Raw genomic sequence first — 16,736 nt, 5'->3', positions numbered from 1 at the left:
AAGAAGGCAGGTGCTGTGTGCTATGACCCTCACCTTCCCCCATAGAAAGAAAGGCAAGGAGTTTGAAGTAACCAGGATTTCCACCCACTCCCACAGGTGCCAGCTTGCAACCTCCACTCCCCGCAGACCTCCAGAGACAATGTCAACCCCACTCCAATCTACCTCAGACGTGCCAGGGCTCAAGGGATTGTGAAGGAACTGCCCCTCTATCTGCCTCATAGCCCCATGCTGGAGAGCACAGAACACTGCCTGGTGGGACCCAGTGGAGAAGGCCTCAGAAGCCCTGAGGAGATTTCAACTTCTGAGGGCCGCCAGGAAGCACAGGCTCTTGGGAACACCAAAAGCATACACCAAGATTCCCACCCCATTGCAGGGAAGGACCAGTATTTGCCCAATCAAAACCTAGCTCTTGGCACTGCAGGGAACCTAGGAGACTTGAATGAGGAATCCAGGACAGGACAGCCAGGTGGACCAGAGCTGTTCAAAGAAAGGAAGTTGGGCTTGAAGAAATTAGTCCTCACTGAGGAGCAGAAGACTAAGTTGCTAGACTGGAGTGACCATTCCCAGGAGCCCAAGGCTGGGGAGCGGCTCTCCCAGGAAAGCGCTGAGAACAGCAAAGGCGGTAGCCTGAAGCCAGCCTGCTCCTCTACACTCTCTCAGGCAGTAAAAGAGAAACTGCTATCCCAGAGAAAGGCCCTGGGGGGGATGCGTACCCCAGCTGTCAAGGCGCCTCAGGAGCGAGAGGTGCCTCCACCCAAGTCCCCCCTGAGGCTCATAGCAAATGCCATCCTTAGGTCTTTGCGCCCCAATTCTGAAGCTGGAAAGAAGACCAGCCCTAAACCAGAGTCCAAAACTTTGCCAAGGGGCCAGCCACATGCTGTTACTCGTTCATTTAGCCTCCGCAAACTGGGTTCCAGTAAAGACGGGGACCAGCAGTCTCCAGGGAGACACGTGGCCAAGAAGGCTTCAGCCTTCTTCTCTCTGGCTTCTCCAACATCTAAGGCTGCCCAGGCCTCAGACCTCAGCCCTCCCGACCCCATCCTCCGTAGCCGGAGTTTGCCCAGTCGTCCATCCAAGATGTTCTTTGCAACCACATCTGTACCACCACACAGCAAGATTGAAGATGTCCCCACCCTCCTGGAGAAAGTGAGTTTGCAGGATGTCACTCACAGTCCAAAGAAAGGAGCCTCAGATATTTCCTCCCTTGGCCTCAAAGACAAATCCTTTGAGAGTTTTCTCCAGGAATGCAAACAAAGAAAGGACATTGGGGACTTCTTTAATAGCCCCAAAGAGAAGGGGCCACCAGGGAACAGAGTCCCATCCTTGGAGAAGCTGGTACAGTCTGTTGGCAGTACTCCCACGGGGCAGGTGCCACATCCTTCTTCCACAGGGCAAGATGCACGTAAGTGACTTTCCTAGTAGTCTAGTCTAGAGGACGTGCTGGGCAGTGAGTGGTCTCCCTGAATTAACAGACTCTGTGCACTTTGGCTTACTTCTCCAATTCATTCTGACAAAAGTGTGAAGCCTTGGTACTGGTGAGATGTCTCAGCTCTTGCTGCCAGGCTTGACCACCCGAGTTCCATCCCCAGGACCCACAGGATGGAGAGAGAAAACCTACTCCCCAAGTTGTCCTGTGGTCACCACATTTGTGCCTCTCTCCCCCAGTACACACACACACACACACACACACACACACACACACAAATAAATGAAACTGAAAGTTTAAGGAAACTTGAAGATTTTGTAATAGAAATCTGAAGAAAAATGAAATTATAGAGTTAAACTAATAATCCTACCAGTTTCCTTCTGTATGACTATATGAATATTTTTACTGAGATGTACATATAATTGTATATTTTTTTAAAAAATCAACTTTATATTCTAGGTATTATATAAATGACCAGAGTCTATATAAATGTAATTTGAAAGATGTTCTATTTTATGACAATGTTGTCATTTAATGAACCATTATTTGACTGTTTAACTTATAGTACATATGCAATATAATATTTTTATATATGAAAATATTTATAGGTGAATGTATTTATACCATATGGATGGTGCTGGTCGGACATTTTTACACATGTACCTTTTTGTTTTCTTTGAATTACTAACCACTTTTCTGTATGTTTGATTACCAATGAAAATAGAGACTTTTATATTTAAATCTGGTTGTTTGTTGATTATTTAATAATATATCAAAGAGTCAGAGTAATCAAACAGTACGGAAATATCTAACAAAAAGCAGAACATGCTATGTTTTTGCACCTTGCCAAAATGAAATGTATTTCGTTAGGAATAGTTTAAGAGCATACGTGGCTTTTTTTTTATTGTTACTATGGGTGTGTGAATGTGTGGTTCGTGTGCACGTATGTGGATGTGTCCATCCATGTACAGTCTAGGCTAGAAGAGGTTGCTGTGTGTCCTGGTCTATTACTCCCTGAAGACAGGGTCTGAACCTGGATCTAGGCTGGAAGCCAGTAAGCCCCATGATCCTCCAGGCCACTCCCCTACAACGCCAGGATTAGAGGAGTGAGCGTAGCCCCGGCAGCCTTTTACACGGGGATGTTAACCCAGGTGCCCACGTTAGCACGGCAAGCAACATTCTTACCCACTGCACTGTCTTGCACAGTGAGTTCTTTAGTGGTTGAATGTTCGTTGGATTGCTTTAAACAAATTGTGGTCCTGTTATTTTCAGCTTTCAAACATTCTGGTTTTCTTTATATTTTTGCCTCTTAAATTTTTTTTTAACTCTTAAGGGAAAATCAGTTTCCAAGCAACTAATTATTTCTCTTCTCTGCATCCTAATCAAACATCTGTGTAAATTAACAAGAGAACTTACTTGCAGCTGAGTTTGGAATAAGCATAGGTAACTTGAGATATAAGGATTCCTTTAAAATCACACCATAAAATTTCATTTATTACATATACATTTGATTTTAGTTTTATTCATTCTTTATGCATATACATGTTTTGCCTACATATATGTCTGTATACCATGTGTATGCTTGGTACCAATAGAGGCCAGACGAGGTTATCTGGTCCCCTCGGGACTGGAGCTACAAATGGTTGTGAGCCATTGTATGGATTCTGGGAATCAAACCTGGATCCTTTGCAAGAGCAACAAATGTTCTTAACTGGGCCATCTCTCCAGCTCCCTGTAATAGGTTTTAATAGATAATACATTTATCTGCTTTAAAACTAAAGGGCGTGTGGTTGGGTGTGGCAGCGCAGCCTGTAATCCTAAATACTCATAACTCTGAAGCAAAAAGAATATGAGTTTGAGGCAAACCTGGGCTACATAGTGAGACTTTATCTTTAAAAAAACAATGAAAAAAAAAAGTAGCTGGGAACTCAATCTATTTTCACAAACATGAATGTATCCATCTGATTAGAAAGCTTCTGCATACCTAAAAGAACCTGCTAGCAGTAAAAAGGCAAAGAAACCTTTGCCAACTATTCATCTGATTGGAGAGTCATAGCAGAATCAAGAACTCAAAACATCAAACACCCAAACAACAAATAATCTAATCAATAAATGGACACGTGAACAGGACAGAAGAATAAATTTCCAGTAAACACATAAAATGTTCCACATATTTAACCATCAGAGAAATGCAATCAAAACTAAGATCCCCTCTCACCCTGGTCAGTAGGGCTGTCATCAGAGCCACCAAGGAAACTGCAAATGCTGGCCAATGAGGGTGGAGTTGGGACAAGCATGAGAGCCCTTCTATACTATTAACAGGATTATAAATTAGCTCAGCTACTGGGGGACTCAATATGAAGGTCCCTTAAACAGTGGAATGGGAGCTACCAAAGATCCAGGGGTACCACGCCTACTTACACACCTAGAACAAAGTCAACACATAATAGCCCTGCACACCCACGCACACACTGCGGGGGCATTCAGAACAGCCAGGTTAGAGAGTCAGCCTAGGTGCCCATCAACAGACGGAGATACCCGAACATGGGGACATATGCCTGTAGTCTGCACTTGGGCTGGAGAACTGAGAGGTTGAGGCCAGTTTGAACTACACTGAGACTCTGTCTCAAAAGCCAAACAAAACCAATGGGACACAGACACACACACACACACACACACACACACACACAAACACACACACACACACACACACCCAGATGGATAAATATAGTATATTTACCATATACTAATTATATGATAATTAGGATAATTATATTTATATAATATAGTATATAATGTAGAAAATATATATATGTATATATATATTGTAGAAATATATATAATGTAGAAAATGTAGTATCTATACATAATGGCATGGGGAGGGTGTTTTTGTTCTATGGGGTTTTGTTGTTGAATGAAGTAGTGCCCATACTGTGGAGTGTGTTGTGTTTCAGTTGTCCAATCATGCTCAGGCTAAAAGATGGCTCAGAGGTTAAGAGCCCTGGCTGCTCTTCCAGAGGTTCTGAGTTCATTCCCAGCACCCACATGGTGGCTCACAACCATCTGTAAAGAGATCTGCTGCCCTCTTCTGGCATTTGTGTGTACATGCAGCAGAGCACTCACATAAAGTACATAAAAATAAAAACAAACCTTAAAAATGTGGTTTTTAAAAAATGCTCAGAGTACGAACTCTTACACTAGCTTGATTATTTTATCAATCACAAAGAGGGGAGTTAACACTCCTAACAAGAGTTGTTTCAATTTTTTTTATTGCTTTGGTCCTATAACTTTTTGAGTCAAAAATATATTTCTTTCCTATTTATTATGTTATTCTCTCTCTCCTTCCCCCCGCCCCCCATGTGTGTGTGTGTGTGTGTGTGTATGATTATGTATGATTATGTGTGTGAATACGAGCCTGTGAGTGCATGGCACACAAGTGGAGATCAAAGAACAGCATTGGGGGCTGGTCCACATCTACCTTGTTTAGAAGAGGGTCGCCTTTTGAGATTTTAATTTTATCTTATGTGTGTAGGTGTTTTGCTTGCATGTATGTATATGGACCAAGTACATGCAGTACCCAAAGACGGTGTCAGATCCTGTGGAACTGGAGTCACAGTTGTGAGCTGTGCATGGGTACTAAACACTGAACCCAAGTCCTCTGGAAGAGCAGCAGAGCCCTTCCTTAACTGCTGAGTCTTCTCTCCAGCCCTAGGAGAGGGTTTTGTGGTTGCTGTGTACATCAGGCTAGCTGGTCTTCAAACCTCCAGGGCTTGTCTTGTTTCTGCACCCACCCCACCCCCACCCCCGTCTCACAGTAGAGGCTCTGGGATTACAGCTGTATAGACCTGGCTTTATGTGAGTTCTGGGGCTACAAGCTCAGGTTCTCATGCTCCTGTATTCACTGAGCTCTCCTGGCAGGGAACGCATGGTTGTCAGAGCAGTGTCCACCCAGGTAGTGGGGCTGAAGGCTGCCCTTTGCATCATCACATCAGCAGGCAAGAAACAAAGTAACTGAGCCAGAAACCATGCTCACAGTGGTCCTCTTCATCCAAATAGGCTCCACCTCCCAGAGATTCCAAAAGCGCCTTTAGATCAACTGTGCAAACACACAGGTCTATGGGGTATGTTTTCTATTGAAACACTAACAATCACCATGCTATATAATAGATCTCTTAATATTGATCCTATTGAATTGAAATTTCCTGTCTTTTGAACATCTCCCCAGCCCCCACCATCACCTGCTAGTTCTGGTGACCTGCATTTGATTAGATTCTCTGCTTCTATGATGAGTTTCTGTAGTTCCATGTAGTTTCATATAGTTTTGTGTGACTAGACAGAAATGCTTCTGACTGGCGTGGAGGATGTGGCTTTGCAATAGAACTCAAACTGAACATGTAAAATTCCCTGGGCTTAATTCTCAGCACCAAGCCAAAGGAAGGGAGGGAAGATGAGGAGAAAAGGAGGGAGAGAGGGAGGGAGGGAGGGAAGGAAGGAGAGAGGGAAGGAGGGAGAAAGGGTAAGTAAAGAAAGGAAAGAGGAGGGAAGAGGAAAAATGGAAGGAAGAAAGAAGGAAAGAAGTATATACTGCTACTTTACTAAATTATTAGTTCTCAGTGTTGTTTGGTAGCATACTTTCTAACTTATTCAGCATATTTATCATAATTTTGAATACTTGACTGTTAATTTCACTATATCAGTCGTTTCTGGGTCTGGGTTTTTTTGTTTTGTTTTGTTTTTTGTTTTTTGTTTTTTGTTTTTTGAGTCAGGGTTTCTGGCTGGCCTGGCCTGAAACTCACTCTTGTAGACCAAGCTGGCCTCGAACTCAGAAATCCACCTGCCTCTGCCTCCCAAGTGCTGGGATTACAGGTGTGCACCACCATACCCGGCTTCTGGGTCTGTTTTTATTGTTGAATTTTTCTTTTGCTTATCAAACTAACCTTTGTGCCCCTCCCCCCCCCCCCCGTGTGTGTGTGTGTGTGTGTGTGTGTGTGTGTGTGTGTGTGTGTGTGTGTGTGCCTAGTCATTGTTTACCAACTGATAGACTTTATGAACATTATATTGAAAAGTGCCTAGGATGGTTTTTTAAATGTTAAATGAGGAATAAAGAATGTTTAAAAAGCAGTAGAATAATGTTAAAATCACTCTGTTCCTTCCGAGGTTTATCTTTATGTTTCTTAGGTGTGTCTATGATACGTATTACTCTACCACTAGACTATCCCTGGTAATAAAGTAAAGGTTCCCTGTGATCTCTACCAGTGCCAGGTGTGTGTGCTCCTCAAAGAACAATCTGAACATTGCCCCTCTGTGAAAGTGTTAGAGCAGTGGTTCCCAACTTGTGGGTCATGACCCCCTTGTCAACCCTCTGTCTCCAAAACTACAGTGCATTCATAACAGTAGCAAATTTACAGTTGGGGAGTAGCAATGAAATCACTTTACAGTTGAAGTCACCACAACATGAGGAACGTACTGAAGGGTCACAGCATTGGGAGGGTTGAACCCTGAGGTTACATCCCTAGCCAGGTCGGTTCCTTTTCTGCCTCTCTGGATTCATGTTAAGCCATAGATGCACTTTTACACTGATTTTGAAAGTTCTTACTTCCCAGCATTCCCTCCTCCTCTCCAGAGCTTCTACCCACACAGTGCTGCTGCCTTTGCCTGACCAAACTCTGAACTGCCTTTCAACTCAGTGAACCTACTATGCGCAGTTTGAGTTTTTTCTGTCTGTGGTTAGGAAAGGACTCGAGGGCAGAAGGCATCTGTGGCTGCCGGATGTCCGTCCGGCGTGGGTTTCTACTCTTTTACATTCTTCTCTGCTGCCTGTTGGTTGATCTCTGGGGAAAGATGCTTCACATGTTTTGTCCTGAATGCCCCAGCTTTCTGGCAGGAGGTCAGTCGTGGAATCAGTTGCGCTAACTTGGCATAGTGAAGTGATGCTGCCATGCGCTTTAAAATTACAAACGGAAAGTGAACTTCAGCGTAGTTGGCCCTCCAAGGGCAGAGGAGAGGTCGACGGCACAAAACTGAGGTGGAAGAGATCGGTTATGGCCAGCATCCATCGCTTCCTTTTGGAAATTAGAAAAAGTTCGCAACTCTCCCCTTACATGTCTCCCATAAATAAGGGTCAATTAGGCAGTTTTAGTAACACTGTAGAAAGTGTTGTTGAATGGATGATAGCAATGAAGGCGGTGAGGATAATTATGGTGCTGAGTGTTTATTGTCAACTTGGCTGGAGTAGAGACATTTAGGAGGCACATCTTTGGGTCAGCTGCAAGGATGTTTCTAAAGAGGCATAGCTAAGGAATGAAAGTCTACCCTGAATGCGGACCATCAGTGGGCTGAGCTAGTGGGCTGAGGAACGGGGACTAACAGGAGTGCGAGACAGCGTTCACTGTTCTTCGTTCATTCGTCTCTCTCTGCTCCCGTGACACTCAGAGGTGAGTGAGCAGCCTTCCACCAACATGCCTGCCTTGCTACGATGGGTGGTTTCCTCAAGCTGTGAGCCAAAGCAACCCTTCTTTCCTCAAATTGCCTTTTCTGTTTTTTTCTCTTCTTTCTTTCTTTCTTTCTTTCTTTCTTTCTTTCTTTCTTTCTTTTTTTGAGTCAATCTCAGCTTGACTGACTTCAAAGCCCCTCCCCCACCCCCACTCCCACCCCCACCCCCATATAGCCAAAAATGACCTTGAACTTGTCCTCCTGCCCCCACCCCCACCGTCTCTCAAGGGCAGTGCTGCGGATCTAGAGCAGAGCCTCCCGCATGCTAAACAAGTGCTTTGTCAGCCGGTCTCCAGCCCTTCAGTTCCTCCATATCAGATACTTGGTCACAGCAACGAGAAGAGTAGTGAACAAAACATTCTAACCATCCCGATAGCTACCTCCCATACACCAGGTACCATCTGGGGCTTGGATTAATTGTCTCTGCTCTTCCGTAGCAATTCTGCAGGTAGGAATCATGCCAGTAGGGTATAAAGTCAGTTCCTGGAGCTCCGACATGCAGTGAGCACGCAGTGGCTCTGCCCCACCCCCCACCGGGTAATTTAGTGGCTGGAGGCAGGATGCATCTCTGCTCAAAGAGAGCACAGCCTCCTCCTGCAGTGACGCCACTCTCCCATTCTGTCTTTACCTGAGATTTCCCATCTGGCAAATTAAAGTGGAAAACAGCAAACTCCCTCCCCTGAGAGGGTGGGTTGTTATAGCATGTTTTGTATTATTTTGCTCTGAATAACAGCGTATGTAAATGTGTTGCTGGAGGTTAAAATTACCCTTATTTTGTAACACTTGGCTGCTCCCACTGGGGTGAATAGTTGAAAATTACAGGGAGGCTGGAGAGGATGTTAGCTGACTTGGAATTATTTTCCCTCCTTTCTCCCCACCCACTCCACAGTTCCATGCAGACCCCAGCTGCCACTGTAGCATCCCTTCCCATGACTAAGTTCTAGCTGGTTTGGCTGTGCAGCGATCGGAGCAGGTTAAGCCTGGAGTTAGCATACACTCCCTCAGGTGTATGTGCAGGGGCAGATGTTTTTGCTGGGAAAACCTAAAGTCTCCCGTGGCACCTGGAAGCCCCACCTCACCTGGTTCTCAGCCAGATCACAGAAAGGAGTTTGGTCAACATGGGCGCGTTATGGGCCTGGGCCATCCAGTTCGTGTTTGGAGCTTGGCCTGGCTCCTCAGGCTTAGCTTCCCCACGGGCCCTGCTTTGTTGGGCCGTCCCTATCTTAAACTGCTTTTTCCTGGCATTTGAATCATCCCTTCCATGATGTGATAATATCTGCAAGTTGGGAAAATAAAAGTGGCATTTGTTTAGCCATAATTAATGAAATATTTATGTTGCATGAGGCTATGTGATAAAATCCTTAGGCTTAGGGTCCTTTTGCTTCTGATTACATTTGGGATTTTTTTTTCTATGACCAGACATTCTGACGCCAGCTCTTTTACACTGAGCAGATGTCGTGTAGTAAAAATGGGTGCCAGATGCTGTGAGCCGCAGAAGGGCGATTTGTTTAAGAGCTGGCTCGGACTTTTTTTTTTTTTTTTTTTTTTTTTTTTTTTTTTTTTTTGCATTCAATTACTCTGTAGAACAAGCCTTACCCCGAACGTTGAGGTAACTCAGCTAACTTCAGATATGCATTCTCGAAATAGATTTTGGACTCAAAAGCAATGTAAGCAAGGATCCTGCCCCAGTAAAGGGTGTTTAAGGACTTCCTTGATTTCTGCATAATACCTTGTTTTGTTTTGTTTTGTTTTGTTTTGTTTTGTTTTGCTTTGCTTTGCTTTGCTTTGCTTTGAATGTGAGAAGAGCCGCTGCAGAGTTCTTGGCAGGAATCCAGAAATGTAATTAACGTGGAGGGCCAACTTTTCAGCGGCCCTGAGGTACCGCTTTCCCAGGCCCCGGCAGGTGCAGTGAGGGGTGGGCAGCCGGAAGCGAATGGCATAAGGGAGAGGAGAGAGGCAGCTGTGAGGCTCGGAGCAGGAACTGAAGCCAGCAGTTTGGTGAGTTCTCCCGTTCTTGTTGCAGGCCCTGGAACTCCAGTGACAGAGGCCACCTCTTCTCCCACCTCATCCTCTGCAGAGGAAGATGACTCCCTTCTTTCCTCAGGGATAAAGGTAACATCACTTGCGACACCATATAGTGGCCTGAGCTGGCTGGGGCTCCTTACCCATCCTGGTTTCAGAGCCAATGTGGCCTCCAGCTGCAGAAGTCCTCATGAAGATCAGGCCACATCGCATCTGACAAGTACCCTTCTTTATATCTGGAACATCTGGAACCCCCACCCCCTCCCCAAGATTTGTCTTCTTAAAGACAAAACCCTCAGCATCTCATATGGTGGAAGGGAAAAAAGAAGACATAGTGACTTGAAACCATTTGGCAAATGCAGTGCTTAAAGTGGGTTTAATATGTGGTCCAATAAGCAAGCCATTGAAAAATTTCAACAAGCAGATGTGTATTTCCCCAAGGGAAAGCACAACTTCATTTAAGAAGCACTAGAGGCAGATTGCATGGAAAATGTTATGTTTATTCTATTCAGAGCTATGAAAGAACCAAGAAGTTGCACACCAACGCACCTACTGTGGATGAACAATCTGCATGCCACGGCAAAGGTGGCCACCCCCTTTGATGTTAATATGTCTGGAGAGCACTTTCCAAATCTCTCATACCAGTGCAGAGAAAACACGTTGTCATGTGTCTGTAGATGTGTCTATATGTCTAATACACAGAGACACGGTTGCCCCAGAAGCTCACTGTCATCTTTTCAAGCATGGGACTTGAATTTGTCCCCTAGGACTTGAGGGGTGGAGTCCTGAATGGCTGGTCCTCTCACATGCTTCTGGGGTGGACCTGGGAGCAGCTCACTGTTCTGCTGCTGTTTATAGTTTTGGAGCAGAGAAGATAAATAGGAGAACCAAATTTATTCACCCATACTTGACTTTTCTACATCTAGCAAGGGAAGCTTTGACTTCAGTTTAAGTTAAGGGGTGAAGTGGGAGTTCTCCAACTCCCTAAGGTGCATGTGAGCAAGTGAGTTTGCATGCATACACACACACACACACACACACATGGTGGGAGGGCAAGAATTTCTTTTACTTATTGGCTTCTTGAGTTCATTGAATCCTCACCAGAAATGATTTCTATGTGAATTACGTTATCTTGATTTCTGGGGGTTCCTTACTGCCCCTCATCCTCTCAAATGACCCTGGGTTAATTCTGTATTCAAATGAGACAGATCCCAGCCTCCATGTTCTTTACTCTCATGGAGAAAGACAAGGCTACCACTGGCTTGTGGAAGTAGCAAGGCCATAATATCCCAAGAGAACCCCACAAGCAGCTCCTTTGTCATCTTGCTGGCCTAGCACATGGCTAATTGTCACTTCAGAGTGACAGGTAGTAAAGCATGCCCATGCCACCTCCTGATGGGCCCCACTCTTCCAGAAAGCTTTCAAATGGGGAAGAAAGTGTTTGGCCTCTGGGTTCTCTGTTTGGTTGCATTCAGATCTGTGTTTCCAGCCGAGGGCCACAACAGTCTATTCAGGTGCACAGGAGGCTGGAGGCAGGAGGCAGGAGATAGGAGTTATGGCACTGACCCTTGGCTGGTCCCTCCTCCTGTGCTGACTCTCTTCTTGCCCGGTCCTTAGCTTCTTTTCTTGACTTCCTACAGCATCCCTGTGGAGTGAGAAGAATAAATCATGTATAAGGGTACCCGAGTATTTGTTAAAACATACTTTAAATAGAAGATAATAATGACTTTCTATCCCCAACCTTGGGTTCTGATACACACACACACACACACACACACACACACACACACACTCATCCATTGAGGCATTGAGGATCAAATCCAGGACCTCACACATGCTCAGCAAACACTCTGCCACTGAGCCGAACCCTGTGGGGATGGGCATGCTTCTGGAAGTTTGCACAACACTGATGTGGTCTACCCCTCTCCAGATGTCCTAGTTCGCTGTGATGAACACAATGACCAAACACAACTTTGGGGAGGAAAGGGTTTGTTTCATCTTATAGTTTATAGTCTATCATGAAAGGCAGCTGGGACGAGGGTTAAAAGCAGCAACCTGAACTGAAGCAGAGGCCACAGAGGAACACTGTTTACTGGCTTGGTCAGCCCGTTTTCTTACACAATCCAGTACCAACTGCCTAGGAGTGGTACTGCCCACAGTGAGCTGGGCCCTATCCTATGTCAGTCATCAATCAAGAAAATGTCTTCCAGACTCTCCTACAGAGCATCTGTGGGAAGCATTTCCTCAATTGAAGTTTCCTCTTCCCAGATGTCCCAGCATGCATCAAGTTGACCAAAAATTAATCAAACACCAGAATTTGCATCCAATTGTCTCCATTTCAAGGACAAAGGCACTTCTATGGGACTATAGGACCACAAAGTGGGTAGGGGTGGGGGGTCCTTGATTGCCTAGTATGTTACACGACATAAGGAAAGGCAGGGTTGCCGACGGGGAAATACTCAACCTGGGCTCAGTCCGGAGCTCTGCCCATTACTAATTGTTTCAGTTCGGGCAGGTTGACTTTCTAAATTTTGTTGTCCATATCTGTAGAGATGTACCACCTGAGAAATAAAGGAGACACCATGAAGTAATTAGTTCATGGTCTGGCACACAACACTCTACAAATGCTAGAATTTACAACGTGGGGTCATGTGGTGGATGCTGCTGAGATGCTTGTAAAACAACCCGATCTCCACATGGGCTGAGTGAGATCTGCCTGGGGCAGAAAGCACCCGTGAAACCTAGCACCTCTCACCCTGGTCCAGATTTCCTCTAAAGATCCTCGCTGATTAATAGAGGTTCCCTCCCCATCCTATCTCCAGAAACAAAGATAAGAGATCCACGTTGGGACTTAAAAGCCAAGATTTCCTCCCAAATATCTAAAGGATTCTAAAAATTCTAGAAGAACAAATTTCATCCCTGAGACAGAACACTTGAGAGACAAAGGCAGGTAGACCTCTGAGTTCAAAAATACCCTGGTCCATGTAGCAAGTTCCAGACCAGTCAGGGCTATACTGTGAAACTGCGTCTCTGTAAGGTTGCTGCTGCTACTGCTACTGCTGCTGCTGCTGCTGATGATGATGATGATGATGATGATGGCAGTTGTGATGCAAAAGTTAAATGAAATTTTAACTTCATTTTTTATTCACAGCTTAACTCCAATGCCACATGTTGATAGAGGCATTCATGTTTCACATGGTACAGAAACAGGTCATTGTCATCTCTACAAAGAGTCCTGTTGGATGCTTTCATGTCTCTGCAGTTGCTTGGAGCTATGTGTAGAGAGGACAGAAGGCTATGATGAGGGTTGGTAAACTTTAACCCCTTTCCCTTAGTCATTTTTTCCTCTATTGGTTTGTATAGGAGAAGATACCCAGAAGAAGAAGGAAGCTGGAGAAGCAGTTAGTTAAGCAAGAAGAATTGAAAAGACTCCATAAGGCTCAGGTCAGGAAGTAAACATGGAAGGGTGGGAGCCTCAAGGCATGGGTGGGAGCCCTGGGGGTATGGGTGGGAACCCCAGGGTATGAGTGAGAGCCCCAGGGCATGAGTGAAAGCCCCAGGGCATGGGTGGGAAAGTCTTTCAGGAGTCATCCTGCTCTTGGGGAGATGGGTGAGCGATAGGCCTCCTCCCTTCTCTGAGAACCAGGAGTGTGACCTTTCTGAAAGTCCTGGCCTAATCCCCAGTAGGGCTCTGGTACGAGGAGCCCATCTGAGTCACCTTTCATCCACAGGTTTGTGTCCTGCAAAGTGAGGCTAGCTCCTGGCCTTGGCCATCTTCATGAACCCTTATTCCCCAAAGTGGTGACCTCAGGTTGTCCTCAGTGAAGACAGAAGTCATCTGGTAGCTCCTTGACTGAGTCCCTGCTGAGCTGGTGGCTGCTGGGGTCTGACTATTTCAGGATTAGTTCAAAGCCTAAGCACCTAGGACTTCCTAGCTTGATGATTTTACTCCAAGCTTTTCTGCCCACGCTGATCTGTGTGACTCTATCACAGACAAGTAAAATAAAGCCAACACTGTCAACATCGTCCATCTCTGCTAGGGCTCTGAGTCTAGTCTGAGGAACAGTTGCACGTTAGTGTATAAGGATTTAGAACGCCTGTTAATCTATTTAGCATTCTATTTCACCGCTGTGCCTTTTCTCTGGCCATGGAGTCCTGTATACTAGTCAGTCTTCTGTTACTGTAATGCCCAAGTCAATTGACTTTAAGATAGGAGGGGTTTGTTTGGATTTATAGGGTCAGTCATATCAGTCCCTGGTCAGCTGGCCCCATTCTGCTTTGGGTCTGTGGGGAGACCATATCATGGCAGTATGGAGTGGAGTTTCTCTCATGGCTCCAGACAAGAGTGTGAGAGAGGGAGGAGGCGTTCCTCATGTTCCCTCATGGGCACACCCCCAGAGACAAAACTTCCTTCTATTAGAGCCCACCTTCTGCAAGCTTCCCTGCCCCTGGGTTGAGCCCTCAGCTGGGAACCCAGGCGTTAATGAGTGGGCTTCTGGGGAATGAGCACTGTGTGTGCCTGCTCCGACTTCCACCACAGGCCAGAGCCTAGGTGGCTCAAACAACGGATATTTCTTTTCTGGGTGTTGAAAAACCCAGATCAAGCAAGGCGCGTCAGGCTGGGGTTCTGCCAAGGCTTCTGCTCCTGCCTGGGAGGCAGCACCTACCCACTGCATCCTCATGTGGTCTTTTGGAAGTGTGAGGGGAAGGGACTGGGGAGCGCTTCCTCTACTCACACGGGTAGGAGGCCTGTTAGATCAGGGCTCTACCCTTGTAGCCTCAATGCGCTCCTAAAACACCTGGTCTCTAAAACACCTGGTCTCTAAAACAATCAAACAACCTCACAGCTGTAGCTACACGGTGATCCATCATAAAATTCTGTCTCCCTTCCTTAGTGACTCTATGCCTTAGCGGCAAAAAAAAAAAAAAAAAAAAAAAAAAAGATGGCTTTATCAAGATACAGTCCACTTTCAAGAGCAACAGGGAAGAGCTCTGTTATCAACAGAATTCCCATCCATCTTTTCAGGCTTGAACACTGGTGTCTGGGGCAGGAAGAGCCAGGTGGCAGCTCAGGTTCCTGAATGGGGATCTCTTGGTGCTGGGGATACCTGTGATTCCAGGGGAGACTTAGAAGGACGGGAGATAGGAGGAAAGGGAAGCACAGAGATGCACCACCTGCCCAGATGGTTCGTGGTTTCTTCACTGTTCCTCTTCAGCTGTGTGTAAGGTCTGTCCTGCCAAAGGCTATGCCCTGGGTAGCCCGGTGCTTGAAAGCACAGAAGGTTGGTGGAGTTGAACAAAGTTTATTAACTAAATAAATAATAACCTTGCTCAACTTTCCTAAGAGACTCCAAGAGAGTAACAGCTAGCAGGGGTAGTAAGCGTGCCTCCCAAACCCAAGCATAACCCCAAACTCAGCAAGTGCTTAGGGGTCCAGAGAGTGTGAGCTGCGAATCTTATGAGGGCAGCACCTGGTATTCCACCTTCATAACTGGATGATGACAGATCTACAGGTACTTCTGTCACAGCAGCACCCTGGGCTCAGCCAGGGGCACAAGGCAAAGGGCGGGTGCCATTTGTACCTAAGGTGGGATACAGGATGATCTGAAAAGGAACATTGATCCAAGTGGGCCCAGGTTTTCCTATTCTGGGCGTCAGCTGTTCCTTCCTGCAAATAGAACCTGAGCCCCCAACCTGTGCTGAGGAGACAGCCCTGGCCACCGAGCCCATGGTCACACTCAGGACTCACGAGGACCTCTAGCCAGGGCAGGGGCCTCTCCCCCAGGACTCCAGTGTGGCGGGCAGTTTTGACTCCTCTGTGGACGTCAGTTGCACACACGTAGATGCTCTGCTCTGTGGCTCATCCTGAGGACAAAGGCGACAAGCTCCAGCGCTGGGGAGCTTCAGCAACCCTGCCAGGTGAATCAGGGCAATAACAACTCAGGTGACAGCTAGTCGCAGGCTCAGTCACCCTCCCATGCTCCCACACCCACAGAACTCCCTCACGCCGTGTGCTCTTGGTCTTGCAGGCCATCCAGAGACAGCTGGAGGAGGTGGAGGAGCGGCAGAGGATGTCAGAGATCCAGGGCGTGAAGCTGGAGAAGGTGCTGAGAGGAGAAACAGGTAGAGTGGGCAGGTCCTTCTCTCAGGGTGGAGGTCTGGATCTAGAGTCCGTGAGTAGCACTGTGCTTGCATGGTGGAGTGGACGCATCACCTACAAGGGATAAGTCAACATGAACAAATGGTACTAAATCTACTGCCTATGCTTTAAAAAAAAAAGATTTATTTATTTTTATTTTATGTGTATGGGTGTTTTGCCTGCATGTATGTCTGTGCACCATTGAATGCAATGCCCACAGAGGCCAGAAGAGGGCCTCAGATTCCCTGGAGCTGAAATTACAGATGGCTGCTAGGGGCCCTGGAGATGCTAGGAATCGAACCCTTGTCCTTCGAAGAGTAGCAACTGTTCTTAACGGATGAGTCAGTTCTCCAGTCCCATGCCTCACACTTTAAACACGGAACTGCCGGTTTGGTCTGAAATTCCCCCTGGGCATCCTCTGACACTGTCTCTCTGCATGAATCATCTTTGAAACTCAGAGGTTGAGAAAAGTCCAGGAGGTATATTTGTTATAAAGTTCAAGCAATATTTGTTATGAAGTAAAGGCCAGAGTTCAAATCCTGGTTTCTAAGGGAATGGCTCATTGGGTAAAGTGCTTGCTGTGCGAGCATGAGGACCTGGGTTCAAGTCCCCAGCATCCATGTAAAAATCTGTTCAGAGCAACACATAGCTATAATC

General features: G+C 46.1%; 1 protein-coding gene across 1 annotated transcript in view; it reads left to right on the top strand.

Annotated features, from left to right (window-relative positions):
* Mical2 (microtubule associated monooxygenase, calponin and LIM domain containing 2) overlaps nucleotides 1-16,736 on the top strand; it is a 189,494-nt gene that overhangs the window by 158,121 nt on the left and 14,637 nt on the right. Inside the window, exons 30-33 of the mRNA XM_052201087.1 lie at nucleotides 97-1,402; nucleotides 9,942-10,030; nucleotides 13,304-13,384; nucleotides 15,970-16,063. Coding sequence (XP_052057047.1) covers nucleotides 97-1,402; nucleotides 9,942-10,030; nucleotides 13,304-13,384; nucleotides 15,970-16,063 — 1,570 coding nt within the window. The remainder of the gene's footprint in view (nucleotides 1-96; nucleotides 1,403-9,941; nucleotides 10,031-13,303; nucleotides 13,385-15,969; nucleotides 16,064-16,736) is intronic.

The sequence above is a fragment of the Apodemus sylvaticus genome, chromosome 1 (genome assembly GCF_947179515.1).
Source record: "Apodemus sylvaticus chromosome 1, mApoSyl1.1, whole genome shotgun sequence".
NCBI classification, from domain to species: Eukaryota; Metazoa; Chordata; class Mammalia; order Rodentia; family Muridae; genus Apodemus; species Apodemus sylvaticus.
This window is presented reverse-complemented; position numbering and strand designations above follow the sequence as displayed.